The sequence below is a fragment of the Ciconia boyciana genome, chromosome 3 (assembly GCF_034638445.1).
Source record: "Ciconia boyciana chromosome 3, ASM3463844v1, whole genome shotgun sequence".
Lineage (NCBI taxonomy): Eukaryota > Metazoa > Chordata > Aves > Ciconiiformes > Ciconiidae > Ciconia > Ciconia boyciana.
This window is the reverse complement of record NC_132936.1, coordinates 95,846,208-95,865,377: the sequence shown is the minus strand read 5'-3', so window position 1 is coordinate 95,865,377 and position 19,170 is coordinate 95,846,208. Positions and strand designations below refer to the sequence as shown.

General features: G+C 42.2%; 1 protein-coding gene across 5 annotated transcripts in view; it reads right to left on the bottom strand.

Annotated features, from left to right (window-relative positions):
• The window catches only part of DAAM2 (dishevelled associated activator of morphogenesis 2), a 204,524-nt gene that overhangs the window by 21,608 nt on the left and 163,746 nt on the right, over positions 1 to 19,170 (bottom strand). For all 5 annotated transcript variants that reach the window (XM_072856707.1, XM_072856706.1, XM_072856709.1 and 2 more), the window contains 7 exons: positions 16,822 to 16,928; positions 7,925 to 8,009; positions 6,246 to 6,352; positions 5,445 to 5,533; positions 4,505 to 4,673; positions 2,609 to 2,716; positions 1,065 to 1,125 (listed from right to left, as the gene is read on the bottom strand). In XM_072856707.1, the coding sequence (XP_072712808.1) occupies positions 1,065 to 1,125; positions 2,609 to 2,716; positions 4,505 to 4,673; positions 5,445 to 5,533; positions 6,246 to 6,352; positions 7,925 to 8,009; positions 16,822 to 16,928 (726 nt within the window). The remainder of the gene's footprint in view (positions 1 to 1,064; positions 1,126 to 2,608; positions 2,717 to 4,504; positions 4,674 to 5,444; positions 5,534 to 6,245; positions 6,353 to 7,924; positions 8,010 to 16,821; positions 16,929 to 19,170) is intronic.

Genomic DNA, 19,170 nt, shown 5'->3' with positions numbered 1-19,170 from the left:
CCCCATACCAGCTACCATGAAGAAAATTAACCCTATCCCATCCCAAACCAGCACAATGGGAGATGTTAAGGCACAGAGACAATAGAGTGACTTTAGCCTTTAATCTTTACTTTTTCAACTGCTGTGCAAACACTAACTTGCCGTTCCTCACATCAGCCCTTGTGAGAGGTAGGTATTTGTAGCTGCCATTCCACAGAGAGGGGGCAAACGCATGGGGTTGTTCAAAGCCACACACATATCTCAATGGCATAAGGAAGAGGCAAATATGAGAGTTTCTACCTCCTGCCACCAAAAATGGTGTCCCACTCTGTGCTCTCCTGCCTCAGGAAGGTTGGAGTCTTTCCCCAGGAGCAAACCCAACATGTTAACTAAAGGAGGCTTCCAGGCAGGGGAACCACAGCTGACACATGAAGCTGTGACTCCAGGGAACACTTAGGTCCATCCCTCATCTTTAACTCTTATAATTCAGTACACACAACTGCATCAATGCACCATTTGTACTGTTCTCTGTTGAGATGGAAGGCTCTGCACTACCTAAGTACAAACTGAACACAGGCAACCTAAGTCCAGCTTAAAAAGCTTGCATTAATAGCAGGAAAAAACGCCATTGTTGCTTTGCTTGCCAGCTCAGCTCCCTCATCTTTAACTATCTTTTCCTTTGCCTTCCCAAGGAGCGCTTAGGATAAGTTAGGGTTGCATATAACAGTGCACTACTACTACTCCAAGAGCCATGTGAAACACTTGCTCAGCAGCCAGCCATCCCTCAGTAAGAGAGAACAAGAATTTTATTTCTTCTTTCAGTCCATGTCATTTATCAAACTGTCCTTTTACTTTCCAGGCCCAGATCAAACAAGCTTTTCATTAGGCTTAAGTCTGCTAAGATCATCAGCAGGAGCTCCACATGAGAAGCTTTTATTTGTTTTTTCTTGGTTAATGCATTCTGGAACAGAATGGAAAGGAACAGAAAAAGAAAGCCCAGTTTCTCTTATCGTAAAATATATAGTGCCCCTGATTCTGAGTGAGATATTTTAAGTATGGTGCTTTGGAAACCTTCAGATACTTACAGCTTCAACAGCTTTCAATCCGGTCTTTATGTTGTTGACTTCCTTCTCCAGCTCTACCAGGCTGCACAGGAGACGGACACAGAGCAGATAAAACAAAAAGAGCAGTGTTACACAGGAATACAGGAACTGCACAGCAAAACAGACCATTGGCCCATCAAGTCTGGTATCCGGTCACTGGCACCAGCCACACCAGATGATTAGAAATGAGGGGAAGGGGGTCTGTTAATGCTCTGTGCTGCTTTTTGTACAAGATGTAAGATGAGGCAGACCCTGTTCGCCTGTGGTCACACTGAAGATCAGGATTTTCCTGGGAAGAAGAGAGGGGTTACCCTCAGAACATCTGCCCTGTGAGCTGAGCCTGACCCTCCAGCAAGGAGCGTATGCCACACGGCCAGCTTGTAATAATCAGCTGACACATAAGCAAAGACCCCAGTTTTAGCACACACATTACTGGGGTCTCGGATTATCTCTATATATGATTCTTGAACCACTTAACTACTGAATCCCATTAGCAGTACATTTACATGTGATTTTTGTCTTCCTCACAGTCCAAACATTGTTTTCTCCATCTGCATTTCTAACATGTGGTAGTCCTTGCAAGCTTACATTGTAACTGAGCGTATAACCTTACTGTTAATGTTAATACATGCTTCCCTAGACACAAGGGTTGTATTGAATTTCTGCTCATTATATACAAACAAGAGTTTTTTTCTACAACTTTTATGAAAAAAATGACTTTTCATTTCCAGGTAACTAGTTAGTACCTATTTGTGAGTCAGCAGGCATCTGCTCCAAGTATTTGGTGAGTAGTAGTTTACATCTCAAAAACACCACTAAAGCCTTAGTAAATGCCTTTAAGTGTGAACCTACATTTATTTTTTACTTGCCTTTCATTAACAGGAGTAGTTCCCTATACAAAGAATCATGTCTGGGCAAATAATATGCAAAGGTCTTTTTGAGCAGTGCTTTGGAAAGAAAAAAATGCTAAAACTATGCAAAATACTTGGGGGATGGCTTGTGTATTCATTTTTCACAAACACCTACAGAAATGGAAAAAAAAAATCATTGAAATTTGTGCAGAAAGTGTGATGCTTTCCACATTTCTGTGCAAGACTGATTTGTGCAAAAGTTTGAACGATCTTCCTGAAAAGGGCTTACTATAGCCTCTGTGCCTAATTGACTCTGCCTTAGAAACAAACCTTCAATTATCCAGAAAAAATAGCATGTGACTTAGGTGAACAACCATAGAATATGGTGAGTGAATTACAAACAACAACCAGTCTAGTTACAATGTCGGATTCAGGAATAAAGTAGATATAGGCATATCTGAGTAAAGCTGTCAATTTAGTTATGTACAAATGTTTTTGGACCCAAATTATCTGTTGATGTACATCTGAATAACAGCAAGGATGAGAGCAAAGGCATTTCAGCTGTAAGGTTAGCCATGAGTTTAGAAGACAGCAATGGAAAAATTGATGATCATTACGTTAACAGAAATCACTGGGAACTCTAGCTCTGGGAACAAGCAATAGCATTGGACTTACTTGACTTTTGCTGCTTCTGGAAGATGCTGCAACTCAGACTGAATATCTAGGATATCTGGATAATTCTTTTCAAAGATCATAATTAAGTAGTGCAACAGTGTAATGTTCCTAAAAAAAAAAAAAAAACAAAAAGAAGGGAGAAATGAGAAGGAAGATGGTGGTGAGAAAGAAAAGGATGGTGGGAGGATTGTGACAAATCAGTGAAAAATATTTGGGTAGGAAATGTGCTTGAATGAACAAAACAAACAATATATCAGTAGTTAGCAGCTCTGTTATTGAAAGAGAAGTATCACAGACTGAAATGAATTAGCCCTTTATAAACCATCCTTCGTAAAACCTCAAGCAATATACTGTGCCTTGATTTATTCTGGAAGCACCAGCATGCTTCCATCCATCTGTGTAGATGGTGTAACAGAAAAGAAAATTGTGTAACACAGTATGCTATTTGTTCCCAGATACTTCAGAGAATAAACAACTAATAGTACTAAAGTGGCACTAACTCGTAAAGGAGAAGTGAGTTGTTCTCAGAGGCAACGTGGAAAAAAACCTAAGAGTTAACTAAGAAGAGGAAAAGGTTCTTGAAGACTGAAGAAGCTGCAAAGAAAACTCCTACAGTAATGAAGCAGCTATACTTATGAGTCAGGCTCACTACTACAACAGCAATGGCAGCTCAAGTAGGAGTGGATAGAGATGTATGAGACACGCAGGAGAAGGTTTAAGAAAATTTTTAAAGTAAATGATGAATTTTGCATCAGTGAATTTTGCATGTAGAGGGAACAGCCAGCCATAACAGCTACTTGAGGTGGGTGTTATGTCGTTAACTGACAGGCAAGACAGCAGATGGCCACTGCTTCACACAGACTGGAGCCTGGGAGCTGGGAACTGGTGAGAGAACAGAATCTGCACAGGACATTTAATATATGGAAAATCAAGCCAAGTTACGTTAAGGCAAAATAATGTTCAACACTAGCTACACAAGTGTTAGCCTTGGAATATGGAAAGGACATCATGGTAGTCAAAACAGAACTCTGTTAGTTCAAACTCTATTAGGTAGGGATGAATTTCCTATGGCTTCTTACTGCCATTACTTATTCTGTCACAGCCTGAAGTCATTTCACCTCAACTATAGTCTCAGCAGGTCTCACAAGTCAAGAAAGGTCCGAATTAGTAAGAACCAGTATAGGAGATCTCCAAGGAAAACCTTAGTGTTGCTGGAGCCCAAAAGTGGTACTCTCTCCCCAGTTACAGCTGATTAGTTTCCAGAACCAGTATGGGGATGTGGGGCAAAACATGGAGCAGCTCTATAAAGACCTGCAGCCCATGTCCATAAATAGTTAGCTCTACCTTCCCCAAACCAGCTATTTTCCTTAACTGCTCTAGATACAATCAGGCTCAGTCTCTCTGAGCTATGCCTTGTGGTTCCACTACTGGTGTAGGTAGAGAGCCAGTTTATGACAGTCCTGCATCAAAAACATATGCCATGTTTCACAGGAGACATAAAACTGTGGTCAGAGTTTTTTGTGTTTTCTTTTTTTGCAAAACCATGGCCATAAAACTTTGGTATAAAGGGCAAATTCCATAGAAATCCTTCTCCCCCCCCAACTTATTTCAGTTATTTGTGAAATACTACATTTTGTCATCGTTGCATAGTGTTGCAGAAACACAATCCAACAACAGATGTCCATTATCCAAAGAAACAGCAGAATTTGAGTGCTGTGTTAATAGCTGGTCTTAACTGCTGCAGGATCTTTTAGAGTGAAAAGCACTACTTAAATGCCAAATAAGACATTATTTTAAATGGTCTACAGAGCTAAAAACAAACAAAACCCACTTTCATTACTATGATGAGAGATGCAGCAGCACAGTAACTAACTCATTTACGGCCTTCTAGCCTACCTGTCTATGCTGGATTTGGTGTCTGCAATTTTGTTCAGGCTGGAGACTTTGAAGCCGTATGCACTTCCCCTTTGGCCCTTGTTCATATAATTCCCAAAGGCCAGAACTACCTCCAGGAGTTGCCTCAAACGCTTGCTTCGGATGAGTTCTTTGGATGCCAGAAGAATGGCTTGAAAAGAGAAAAAATATGAACAACAGGTTATTGCACCATGGCTGTTTTTAACATGCTTGGGCCTATAATTTTAAGTACCCTAAAATGCCCATCTGACTATTGCCCAGCAAATGCTGCAATACAGTCTATGTGTGTACTGTCCTTCCCGCACCCACATGCCCAGAACCAGGACAACTGGAAGGAAGATGCACTACATCTAGCCTGTAGGATGCTCTTCTGAACCCAGGAGCAAGGCTTTTCTCCTGGACCTCACACTCTAGAAACACAGCCAGCGAGAACAGGGGGAAGGCTTGAGCTCATCTTAAAATGCAGAGTAGAATACACTCTTCTCTGCAATAACCATGGATGTGGCACAGAAGCCATGCACCCCTCATCCTTCTAAGTTACATATTCCCAGAATATTACCATCCTGAGGCATCTATTCTAACTGCCCCATGGAGAGGGAAGGTGCAAGGACTTGGGGGTGAGAAGGGAAGGCTGACTTCCACAGAAAGGCCACAAAAGCTTTTGGTGGCTCAGCACAGTCTGGTAGCACACTGTCACATCTGTCAGGTCATATTTACAGTGTAACAATCATGAAACTGACTTTATTAAGTCAATGGGTGCAAGAAGAGTGTCAGACAGAATTCATTTCTTAGCACATGACATGCCTTAGACTTACTGGCTCTACAACCATAGCATGCATGTAACAGCACCTCCTTTGAAGACAAGCCTCTCTTGACCTTCCCTGCCCCTCTACCCAACTCTTAGCAAAAGCTTTAACCATACCTTCCACTTTTGGCTTTGCTTCTGCCAGCCTCTCTGGAAACTTCTTCTTAAAGAATAATGCTTGCAGCCGCTGCTGATAGTGGTCAATCCTGCATGAAGGGCAGAGGAAAGCCAAGACCAAACTAGAACTGTATTTTGAAGCCCAGGGCAGTATGCTGCCTACATAATCTAATGACTGGATGTTGAGTCCCACAAGGCTTATGCATGGGATTACGGACATAGTTCAAACACTACCTAATCAATCTTGTTATGAAAATGGAGGACCTGAAGGCATGTTTTGATCACAACTGAAAAGGAGATGGAAGAATTCCCATTACTCTCAAAATATGAGAGTCACAGGAGATGCCAACTGCATCTCAATTAGCAGAACAAAATGTTAATCCTGATTGGGGGTGTAGCAAAGTTGGAGCAAGAAATAAGGTCAGAGGATGAGGAGGTGGGATAGCTGAATGGAAAAAGGGATCTATATGAAATCCTGACCCCTGGCTACACTACATCTGATAGTTGGATCTGAATTCCTTTTTTTGTGAACAAGTTTAGGCAGAGGAGGCAGATTTCTGCTTGTCATCAGGGGACTGGTCCTTAAATGACAGCACAGAGAATGTTTATCATCAATAAAAAGTTTGTGTAATGAACTGACACATTTGTAACATTTGTGGGCTTCTGGCAAATGCCGGGTATAATGCTGGCCCACAATATCTTGCACATTCCCCCTCAGTGCCAGATGATCCATTTTCAATAACAATTACAGCTGCTTCCAAGAAGCCCTCCGTGCACTTTCCCATAATGCATCAAACAGACCTGCTCATTTCAAAGAGGAAACGATCCGCTCGGGCCATGCGCTCAATTTCGTGTTTATGCTCCTCCAACAGGTCGGTATCGCTCTTTTCAGGAACGAACTTCAGCAGCTAGAGTGACAGACACAAACCAAACACCGAGATGAGAGATCCCAGGAAAAGGAGAGAGGGTTGGAGAGGCACAAACAAACCCTGATGGGGAGAGAAAGGGCCCTCAGATTTCTCTGCTACCATGGGGAAGCATTACGTTGACTCAGCCGTGTGACTGTAACTTCAAAAAAGTGCAGCTGTGGCTACAAAACTGACCTTTTTTAAACCTTTGCTTGCTGTTCTGTCTTTATCCCTCACTGACCCCATTAGATTAATTTTTAATTCCAAGGGGGAATTTCCCATTTCTAAATCCTAAAGGCCCAGTGCTACTGCAACTTACTCAAGGGGAAGTACAGAGAGGACTTTGATTCCGACAGCATTACTTGGAGTTTAGATTGGTGCAAACAAGAGCGGGATGTGTCCCACTCAGTGTGAAGTGCCCATCGTGCCTATTCTAGACTACACACAAAGCCTCATCTATCTCTCTCTTGGGTCTGCCCCACTCTGCTGAAACAATAAACAATAATCAAGTGACTGGATATGTCTCTGACACTGGCTGCTATTCATATGCTGACCTTAAAGCTCATACTTTGACAGATTTTTGACATATCTGGTGGTAGTTGTGCTTTAGTATGGTTATAAATATTGCCATGCACACAGCCTCAGCGCACACCCACAAAAACTGCTCACAAGGCATATCAAGCACTTTGCTTTTTACCACTTTTTATTATTTTATCCCACTCCCCACAAATGCGATAGTCAAAGGTGTGGAGCATCAGAAGCTTGCAGTGACTTCTAGAGCTGCTGTGAGCATTCAGATAACATGACAAGTAGGCTATAAATTTCCAAAATGGAAAACCTTTTTGTACACGATTAAATACTGTGGCTGCACACAAAGAAGGAATCACATTTGTCAGGCAGTTCAGAATTATAATATTTTGTGCACTGCTAAGGAACTTTATCATATGCATCTTTGGTCAAAGCATCATCTTTCACCCTCTATAAATGGGAGAAATTGGGCAATGGTGGTTTTATTTTTTTTTTCCCCCCACAAGCTATGCAGTGAACCAACTGCCAGGGATGAAGTCCCTGACTCCTTTTCTAACCATTTGAGTTAGAATGCAAGATCCGTTCTAGTTCCAGCTCTAACCATTGACCTACATGTCCTAGTTCGTGGCATTTCCCAATTTTGCCATGCGGGAAGGGAAGGGAAGGGAAGGGCAACAACAACAACCAAGTATAATCAGCAGTATAAAGAAGAGATTGGAAAAATTATGGGAAAGCCATAGGTTAGAAAAGAGAACATGAAAGGAAACCTCATACCAACTGTAATCGTGCATATTTTGCATCAAGAAGAGAAAACTATCATGAAATTAACCTGATACAAATAGAGTTACCTGAGGGAGGTATATTTGATAATATTGGGAAAAATACTTTTCTCATGCTCCCATGTGCAGCTCTGCTGACATGATAGTGCAAGTTCAGATCTGCAGACATGCCAGCAGAGCCAGTACATATATCCACTTACTTTAGGTGAAAAAAAGGCAGTGAAGGACTTAAGAATAAGATATATCTGACTGTAATCTTTCTCACCTGTTCAAGCATATCTTTCGCTAGGTCTTCTTGTTCATCCATCTTCAGGATTGCTTGTCTGATTTCTTCATTAGACAGCTTCAGCCTTTCAACAGGATCAACATTGTACCATTAGTGCAAAGCTTAAGTGACTCTGACAATTTAGAAAGTAGGAAGCCTGAAAAGCTGCACTAAAAAGGTACAAAAGAACCATGGGAAGCTCCACTATGAAGCTGCTATTCTATTCAGTAAGATTAATGAATCAGTTCCAAAGGCATAGATTTTCTAGATCATATATTTTTATCCTCTTCATCTAATCAAACACACATCAAAAATTAGATGGTGATTAAGAACAATCAGGCCCTCATAGAGCAAAAGTGCTTCCGACTTCCCCCATATCAGATATGTCCCTCATCAAGTTTTTTTGCTATAGTAAAGCCCCTCAAATCCATGTGACTTGTAAGTGACTGTGAGCCCATGTTACACTTCTACTTGTGTATATGAAAGGATCTCCCAGAGTGACAAGCAATTGGATTGATCTTTCCCTTACAGATCTGAGAAAAGGGTTTCTTGTAAGAAGACAGGTTGTGCTAGGTAAGTTCACTCTGTCAGCAGTCACAGCTGAAGAAGGAATTGACAGCATCTACATAACCATGTTTCATATCCAGTATGAAACAAACTCTAAAAACAAGAGCTTATTATTCTCTGAGGTATTAAAATTCACTCTCCTTCCCACCTACTCCTGTCCATATGTGTGCAATGAGTAGGGGTCATCAGTTACAACAAAACACAGAATCAATAAAAAACCCCCTCAAGATCTCCACTTGAAATCCAGGGCAGACCAGAAGCAGTCAAAATTTGTGATTATTGAGAGGCTGTTTGATAGATTACATGAAATGAACTTGGTGGTTCTCAGCGCAGATGTCAATGAACAAACGTGCAAGTGACAAATTCTACCCCACCACCCCCAACCCATGACACCCTCATCAGTCATTTCAGGAGAGTAGGGGAGGACCAAATGAACCATAAAGGAAAGGCTATCCACAAGAAAATCTCAATTTTGGGACAGAAACAGGAAAGTGTGAAAAGAAATACTTGAGGAGCGAAGTCTGCAGTCTCTATGGACCTTCTACAATCAATATAATTAATTAACAGCAGAAAGAGAAAATGCAAATATAAATAAGAGACAGGCTGATGCATGAGGCAGAATGTTTTTGTCTTCAGTGCTAAGAAATTCCATGTTGAAATTTCACATTGCTATTGCCATTTGGATAGAATCATATTTTTGGAACTATGTAAAAGCAAAAGAAAGAGCTTTATTTTTACAGACAGGAAATATTACTAAATCTAAGAAACTTAAAACATTTTAATATTGCCCAATATAACCAACAGCTGGAAACTAAAATACAAATCAGCAGACATTCAAAAGCTTTTAAATATTACACCTCTGAACTAATTGCTCTCACTCTGTTCCTAGCTTGTCATTGTGTCTGCTTTTGACGAGGGTGGCAAACTGATACCAGCCAAGTAAGATGAGGCTACTGAACTTCCAGAAAAGCTACATAATTGGGCCGTGGTTGGATGAGAAGGATTGGAAGTTTTACAATAAAAAGGCTGGAAACTTTTTACTTTAGGTCATCAGTTTGACTCGGGATCAAAACAACAAACCTCAGTACATGGGCTTCTGCATAAAGCTTTACAGTCTCAGTCAGAAAACTAAAGGGTTTCTTTTGGCTTTAATAATCATAAATTGTAAAGTCCATAGTTGTGTGACCCTGAACTGCTCAAACCCTGTGACCACATGAGGGCTGAGCAACATATTGGCGAGTGTGGGCCTGGCTCCTAGCAGACACATACACACGTGCCCAGAGAATTTGGTGCCTGCAGTTTTTGACGTGCTTCATTTTGTGGGTTATGTTTCCTTTAGAGAGCACCTTAACATTTTCCAGAATCTGGAGTCCGCAGATTATCCGTGTCTTGTGACACAGGCACACAGTCTGTCAGAGGGGACGCAATAAACCAACCCATGAACACCAGGGTGGGGTTTTTTTTGCTGCTGCCTTCACTGAAGATAAAAAGAATGAGGGTGAGTTTCATGTTTTTTCCATGCAAATAACTTGAGCAATTACTACACTGACCACCCCATTACACAGTGCAAGTCCCTCTGTGTGTGCTTGGGAATGCAGTAAATAGGACCGAATAGACAGGTTTGAGGTATGTCAACACAACAGAAAGCGTAGCGCATACTATGACTGATCTTGCTGTTCTGTCCAGGAGCCCGAGACTGCAGACTCCAAGCTCCTCTGTTTTCTGCCATTCATCAGCACTAAATACACTTGAAAACATCTTCTGTTAAAAAATAATTGAGAGCCCCAAGGACAGACAGTTATACAAACACTTTGATTTCTTGGATGATTCTGTGCCCTGCCATCAGCAGAAAAACATCTGGTTTGAATGGTTTAGCCCACAGTAGAGAGAAGCAGAAAGCTTGCCAGCCCCCTGCCGAGAAGCAGTTTAACTTAGTCACTTACAGGCCTGTAAGGAGGTCACGGTGCCTGCAGGTGTGCATTCTAGATTATTACCAATCCAATTACAAGTACAGAAGGATTTACAGCAAAACAATCTTACTCTTCCAAAGTGGGCTTGTTGCTCTTCTGCAGCAGGACACATTTCAAGAACTGTAAGCATCAACAGCACAAAACAGGGATCTTCCCACTTAAAAACGGGCTGAATAACTGGCCAAAGAATTGTTAATCAAGTGATTCTTCTTGTGTTTTCAAAACTCATGCCCAGCCATGCAGTAGATCTTAAAGATGGCCAGCAGTAATGTGAAACAGATGTCCTGCTTTTAAACAGAAACAGGTGAACTGATTAAAGAGGAACCTAAAGCAGATGCGTAAAATCTTTCCATTTAGAACTGAATAGAGGCATCTCTCAGAACCTAAAACTCATATGGGATAGACAGCAAATTAAAGTGGAATTATGGCCCAGAAATTTACACTACAGAAATTACATTTTAGTGTCTATTTGAAAGTCTGCAATGACTTTCTTACAAGCTTTGCAGATCCAGGCACTCTTCCTCCAGCTGCTGGAGACAACTCAATTTGGAACAGCATACAACTCAAGCTGTATTCTCTCTGCCTTAGGCTTCACCAAATCACGGAACCTGGCATCAGAACTCAGGAAGTAAATGTGACCAGAAGAAAACACAGTGCCCCTTTCCTCAGCTGCAGCATATTCATTCATAGTGCAGATACTGACTGGTTTTGTTCAACAGCAGCTTGACACTGGTCAGATGAGGAAGGAAAAGGATCTTTACTGAGAATACTCCCTCCTTCTTCCCTCACCCATACATCTGGTGGCAGCATATGGAAGTCCAACGGCTTGAGTCATCTTCAAGCAATGTTAAAGCTCAACAAGTACCAAATAACTTCTGATATGGTACTTAGCCTGCCTTGCTCTATCCCCTCCGGCTTCATAAATAATCTCTATTGACTCTGCAGAGTAATTCATCACTAATCTCTCCAGGACACCTCGGCTGATTTAACACCAGCTTCACTTGCAGACATCAAGTAGTTTATTGTTTTGTCCTCCCGGAGAAAGCCGGCAGCCTGACTCTGAACATGCCTGGGAGACATGTTGCAGTTTTACATCAACTTCCCTTACAGACATCCAGTGCTCGCTCATTTTTCCTCCTTAAATATACCCATTGATTTAACTCACAGTAACCTCCCCCCTTCATTCCTCCCTCCCATGGATCAAAGCAGAATACTTGTCGCTCATTAACCATCTCCCCCTCAGAGGAAAAAGTGAATTACTTCATCGGCTTGTTTCTTGGATCTTGCTTAGCTTTTGAGAAAGAAGCATGTTTGCCTACTACCAGAGAACCTGGAGTTTCGTTGCAGCTACATTAAACTCCCGCATCACAGGGATCACATTCCCACTCTTTCTTTTACCTTGGAAAAGGGGACTGATTATCATGTATCAAGGCCATTTTCTACTTCAAACTGAACTGAACCACAGTGCTTCCAAAAGATGCCAGCAGTAGTAGCTGTGACAGTGAGAGGCACTGGCTGATACTTAGCTGCATCCTAAGGCCAGCTCACCCAAATCTTAGCTTTTACTGACTGCAGACTTCTCCATCTCTACAACTCCTTTCACACAGGCTACTAGTCAATTCATTCCCAAACTTTGTGACTGGGACATAAGCCTTCTCTAACTCCTGAGCTCTCCTAAGGCTCTGTACAATTGCCAAGCTGCAGGCTGTTAAAAAACTACGTTTTGGGAATACTCATTGTCACTACCCCATAAAGGCAGGAAAAGGAGTTGTCTCCCTGCTTTCAGAAGCAGTGTTCAGGAGCCAGGCTGGACTAACTGCATGTTCACCCAGACAACAGAAAGATGCAGCCACTCTTTTCACATCCTCTTATTTCAGCTGCCAACTCATCTCGTCAGTGAAGACGACAGTGCCTTAACCTTTTGGGGACAACAGTTGGGACATTTTATCAGGTACATCTTACATCATTATATCAACATGTTGAGAAAAAATCCATCAGTGCCTTTTCAGCACTTCACTGTGAAAGTATTCTGCCAAGTGCATAAAGAAACAGGCTTTTCTTTTATTTTCCTCCTTCAGCAAAAGCTCATGAATGACCAAGCTACTTTGCATCCAAATACTCTCAGTTTCCTACCAAGAAGGATCTGGGGATGGCCATCTTTCAGAGCTAAGCAGAGCAAAGCAGGGCCAAACTTGGGAATCCCCAAATTACAGTGACATATTGATGAGGCAGTGGTTCATCTTTTATCACAACCCCACCTACTGGTTCCTAGTTGTGATCTAAGACAAGATGGCACAGACTCACGTGTTCAGTTTAACCTGGGGGTTTATCATACTCAGAATAGCAGGCAAAGCCATTTATTGTGGACATTAACTTAAAAACAGAAAATCTCCCCAGGAACCCAGGAGGCAGTGTTTATTGCCTAGTGTTTTTCAAGACAGCACACTGAGGAACTGAAGTGCTGACTCCAATGAGCTGTTTCTGTATCCAGATATGATCTGTACCCCAAAATATCATACTGCTAGGAATCTACCTTGACATAAGGGTGAACACTGTATTGTCACATGGCAGAAAGGCACACGGGGACTGGGGACACAGCAGAGGCAGTACACAGGGACTGATATTGGCTGAATAGCTTGTCCTCTTAATATCTGATCTGAAAGGGTTTAGAAGCACTGAGGAGGCACAGCTATGTGAGAGAAATACTCGGTCTCTTTAATATTCTGGTTGGAAATGCTGCACATGTCCCTTTTCTTCTCCCTTATTGATAGATGTTTGAATCGACAATCATGAAAGCCACAAACATTTGGTAAAGCTACCTGCTAGTATCTATCTACTGTCATATTCACATTTAAAACTATTTTTGTGTAGTCAGATTCTGTCTTCTGCTACTACTGGTTTTATGACATTTTGCTAGCACTCCTACTGTTTCCAGCCTCTTGAGAGGGTTACTGCTGACTAGCGGGGCCACAGGAATAACAAACACATCTCAGAAGAACACTGACATAATGATTTTGCTGGAATTATGCAAAATAACTTGCACAAAAAAGTTCCACAAGTATACATTCAACCTCCTTCTGAGCAACGTGTCTCATAGAACTGGACCTCTCCAGAGCATTTCACAGAGCCAGACAGTGAGAGACATGTCTTAGGCATGTTCTGCAAGGGCCATTTAATGTTCTGCAAGAACATTTAAAGATACAGTACAACACAAACACTAGAGCAGCGAAAATACTACCCATTACTTAAGTAATGGAGGCAGGGAGAAGCCATACTGGTGAGAGAGGTCAGAGAAATTTCCAGCTGTTAGGTGAAAGCAGGGAAACACAGGGATCTGGTATGACTCTTCCAGACCACACAAGTCTGACAATAAATCTTCAGCCTGGTGGAAACTGAAGACATCAGGAAACTCATGAGGGATAGCACATTTCCAGTGTGACAGAAATAACTGTATGTTGGAAACACCATTAAGAAAGCCAGATTTGAAGCTGGTGGGTGCCGGGACTCACCACAGACAGATGGTTCCACATCCTACTTAAATTATGGCCTACTGGAAATACTGTGAGATAAGCTGATCTTGTGCCTATTCAAACCTATTCAGTTGGCCTATGGGACAGAGTTTCATTCTGGATCCATCAGATCCCATTAAACAAGGGCAATTACATCCTTCCACTGCAGGAAAACTGAAAGATGCTGCTATCAAGTAGTTGAAATAGAGCTTTTAAAATGAAAATAGAGATGAGAATGGGGAGGAAGGCTTACAAATCTGTTAACTGTCAGCAACAATCAGCAAGGAATTCAACTTTCATCTCTTTTCAGTCTACCATGCTCCAGTCTCTCTGTGAAAGAAAGCAAGAGACATCTATTTCTCACTAGCTAGGTTTTGGCTTGTTGGACCATATGAAATATGAGCTCTGCCTGACCCCTTCTAACACAGTGTTAGTAAAACAAAAACATTTGAGTAGTGGAGGGAAAGAAAACCCAGCTCATGCAGCTATTTTACTTTAAAGGACACGACAGTTTAGTGTAAACAAAGGGGGAATAAACTACAGGGATATATGCACAGTAAGAGTCAATTGGAAACAGCTGCTGGCAGATACTGTGGCAACCTGAAAGCTGGGGCTGCAGCTCAGGGTTGCACAAACTCTCTTTGTTTGTCACCGATTTTAAGTTCTCTCTTATTGCATGTGTGTGCGCACCCAGGTGCACATGTGTAAGGTGTGCTGCAGGAGCAGCAAGGGCACGGCAGCAGCCAGGGATGATTTGGCTAGGAGTGTCTCTCCTTCAGGGTTTAACCTAAAGGAGGAGGAAGTGGCATAATGAAAAAAACTGCAAAGGGGTCATAAAACCCTTTCAATTATTCTCTGCAGCCAGTCCTCCCAATTGGTGTCTTTAATAATAGAACCATAGAAGTGCAAAGAGCAGATAAAGGCATGAATGTAGAGGTGCCATTTCAGTTCCCAAAGATTTTTGCTTTTCTAGTTGCCTTTAAAAGGAAAGTTTGGGGAGGAATAGCAATCCTGGGTCAAGCTGTAAGATATTTCTGATATCCTGTGTGTAACACTATCTGTTACAAGCATTAAATGATCTAAGCCAGTGATAGCCCTGGTGACTGGCATTTCCCGTAGCGCAGCACAGCGAAGTTAACAGGGCACAACGCAAACTGGCAGGCTCCTTAGGGACAGTGAGCTCAGTCTCCAAATCTCTATCATCCATGTTAGGCCTGCTAACAACAAGATCAGGATATTTCCTAGTGGAGAAGTTGGCAGTCACAAAACACAGCTTTTCACCTCTGGTTTGAGTCCAGACTAGCAACTTGCGGTGGACTGGCTTCATGGCACACCTGGAGCAAACACACACTATGTACCCTGAAGTGCAAGGTTCTTGCTTCAATGCCACTTTGCTGGAGGCAGCAGAAGGGAAGACAAACCACAGAGACTGTCCTTTCTCTCTCTCACCGCTTAGAGAGGATCCCTCTCAGGTAAGAATGGGCCAGACTTGCGCAGCAGAAGGGGTGAATGGCGAAAAACATGCACTGCTGTCATCCACATTGCTTTTGTTTTGGGGATATAAAGTGTTTACAAATAAACGTCTTGTGTCATACTAAGTCATGGCCCACCTTCCTAGATCCTCCTCAGCCCAGCCACCTGCACACATTATGTTACCACTTCTAGGAAATGTTCCATGTGCTTACATGAGTTAGTCTGAACCCCAGACATACTTTAGCAGGTCTGTCAAACAGCATGAAAATCCTGTTGCCCCTATGCCTCCCCGTCCCTCTGCCCCAGCCTGCAGTCAGCTGCCAACACCAGCAAAGACATGCGTTGGCAACTGCTGCAGAGAGAGAAATGTAAGCCTTCCCTCATTGCTGGTTTGGATGGTGGGGGTCCTGCTGGCATGCAGGCTAATGCCACATGAGTAGCATAATGAGAGCCTCCATGGGTTTCACTAAGCAATGGAAAGAACTCACTCCAGTCCTGGTGGTCTGGCTGCAACTTTGCTTTTAACTGTTAGTTTGCTAGAGCAGACAAGCAATCACATCCATACAAACCCACATTTTCTACTGATCAGTGAAACAGTTTTGTTGCTCAGTACTGCCACAACTTTCCCAGGATCTGTCTCCAGCCCTGCTGTCCCTCCTCTAGCAGGAAAGGCAACTTTCTCAGGTGGATCAATGTCCACACAAATTTGATGTTTAGTGACAGACATCCAGCCCAGTACTCATGTTGGTAGAAAGGCATGAAAAGCCTATAGAGGGACCTGATGTCACAGCATTTGAAGGCATTAGAGTAATTGCAGGAGCATGCAAAGGCAACTCCTGGCTTCCAAAACCTAATTTACAAATACAAGACCTAATTATTGAATATCTCTTTTTACATTTACCACTCTTCTCACCAAGAGTCAAAAATTACAAAGATGAACACCACTCTCAGCTCTGCTGTATTCCAGGGAGATGCTCAGAGCAACATTTAGAAAAAAATGTACAGAACAGAGACAAATGACATACACAGAGCATGGGGGACACATCATTTACAGTGAAGTGCAAGCACTGCCAATGAGCTGCTTTCATCTACTTATGAGTACTGATAGTTTTCTGGTGACAAGTCTTCAGATACATCTTGGTATCTATGTCTATCTGTTTAATGCACAAAATGTGTGTGTGCATATGTTTAAGTGAGCTAACGCTTCAGAGAGACATGTGTTTTTATGATACTGCAAGAGAGGTTTCTCTGAAGCTCTGCAGGTATTAGACAGCAGGTCTAGGTGAGAAAAGAAACATGCCCATTTGTTTAATTCCATCCCCTTTTGCCTCTACATTGACCACAGGATACCCTGTGAGCTAAGGCTCAGCACACTTACTTGGAAAGGAGAATGACACAATTCTGGGCCCTCCGGCCGTCAATCACAGAGAGCTCTTTCACCTTTCGTGTGGAGAGGTAAAGGTCTTCTGTTGAACCCATCTCTTTCTGCATATAATTCAAAAGGAGGGGGAAACAATCAGTATCATGTTTCTCACCCAAGACTGACAGACTTAAGCTGAGTGTAATGAACAAAACCCATCCCAACCCGGGAAAATCCACCCACGTGGTGAGAAAAGGAGACAGGAAGGGCGGAAAACATGTAGGTAGATCCTATATTACTAGACAAACAGAACTAATTCATTACCACCTATAAGATCATCCTTGATTCCAAATACTGGACCTGATTCTGACCTATTGGACTCACTCTACCAACAGTTATGTTATTATTATTACGTTATTGTGCAAAACTGGCATGACAGGGAAATCAGGCACATTATGGTAACGCCCACTGGTGTCACAGCATATCCTTCAGCAGATGCCTCCTGCAGGGGTTACACAGCATTCTTGAAAGGCTGCAGCCCAATCAAGAAAAATCCTTCTGTTATGTCTTAAGGCTGCCACTGGACCAGTCCAATCCATATTATAGGAGAGATGCAAACAGTAGGGCAAGATGGTATTTATCTTACTAAATATATCTTACTAAATGGTCAACATCTACATCTGAACTAGCCTCTCTTTTTTAAATTAATTAATATCTTTAATCATACAGAAACCACCCTTTTTCAAAGTTCTTGGTATATCCCCATTGCCAAACTCATCACCTGGAAAAAACCTGAAAAATCCCCATCCAAAATGTTTGTCACAGCACATAGAGAGAAACTATTTGCAAACCCAGTCTGACCATCCCGAAGTCTCTGTCTTCTTGTCCTGCCTACACACCAGAGCCATAGGATTTGTTTCACTTCCAGAGACTGGCTTTCTGTGGTTAATCTGAGTATCTTTTAACACCACTCTTTAAAGGGAAGTAGAGGTAATGATAAAAGGTATTAATCCTGGATAATAGCTCTCTAGTTACCAACAGAGAAGAGGGGATTGGAAACAGGACAGTTTTCATTTTCCCATCTAACTGCTGCTGGAACTTCTTCAAAAATGCCTTTCCATAATATCCATATTGTCATGCCTTGAGATTTTGAGACTTACCGGTATAACCTAGCTTTGAATGCACCCATCAAATTAGCAACACGACTTCTTTCTTTGGACATAACAGCAAACATGCTGGAGTCAGATCAAAAGGTCCATCTACCCCAGTAACCTGTCCCTGAGAGTGGTCAACAGGAGACCCAGGGAAAGGTGTAAGATCATGGCAAGCATATAGCGGTGCTTCCCAGAATTCACTTCCAGGACTCAAGGTTCTGCAGCTCAGGGCTTATTTATATCAGCATGACTAATCCACTCCAAGAGATTTTGACACCCAAATATTTGAGAGTTAAATGTAAATCATAGATTCGTACTGATAGTTGTCATTTGAGTTCTTAGTACAAGCAGCTACAATGAGCTTGTGTTGCTCCTGGATATGCAAAGGATTCCTACGACCACATCCAAATGTGCTGCAGTGAGCCACCACCAATACTAAGTGGCATTTATAAGCAGGTACAATGCACCAGCTGAAGACATGCAGACAATAGTCCTGCTGGATGTGCCCAAAGTGTCTAGCTTGGCAGAAAAATATTGCAATGTTACTTGATACATCAAATAGTGTTTCCAAAAAAGGAAAAATTGGGCATTGGGCAAGTTTGTTATTTCTGAGATAATAACTAACAATACCAAAAAGCAAGGCACCCCCAGTATAATCTGGCATGCAGAAATGTCAAAGTTTTCTTGAGTTTCCTCAGTTTGTGGGGAGGAAGACAGGGGAGATAGGCAGCTGTTGAAGGTAAGAAAGATACTTGTTGGTCTGTGATCTTGGTTTAAAAGCTTCACTGTCCCTCACTAGCTAATGTTTGCAGACAAGCACACCTGGTTAGCGTTAACCAGCACCCATCCCAAGGAAAAAAACAAATTGTTTCAGGGTTTGGCTGTGTGTGTGTGGGGTGGGGGTTTAGACGGCTTCCCCTAAAGCCATGCAGCAGGGATTGGTATATAATAGTCTGCATGCCAATTCCAATTCCCCAACTCACAAGGTTCAACACATGAATAACTTGAACTATTCAGACATGGCCCACTCCTTGGTCATAAGGAGTGGGCTAGTCTCATCTGAAGATACATTCTCTTCAACTCACATTGAGGAGAGAGATATTTATAGATACTTGGAGTTGTGTGTAAGCAAAAGCAGATGAAGCCTCAGGTTTTACCGAAGCCAGATTGCAAGCTTAGCTGAAGGAAAACAGATTGCATAAAGACTATGGAT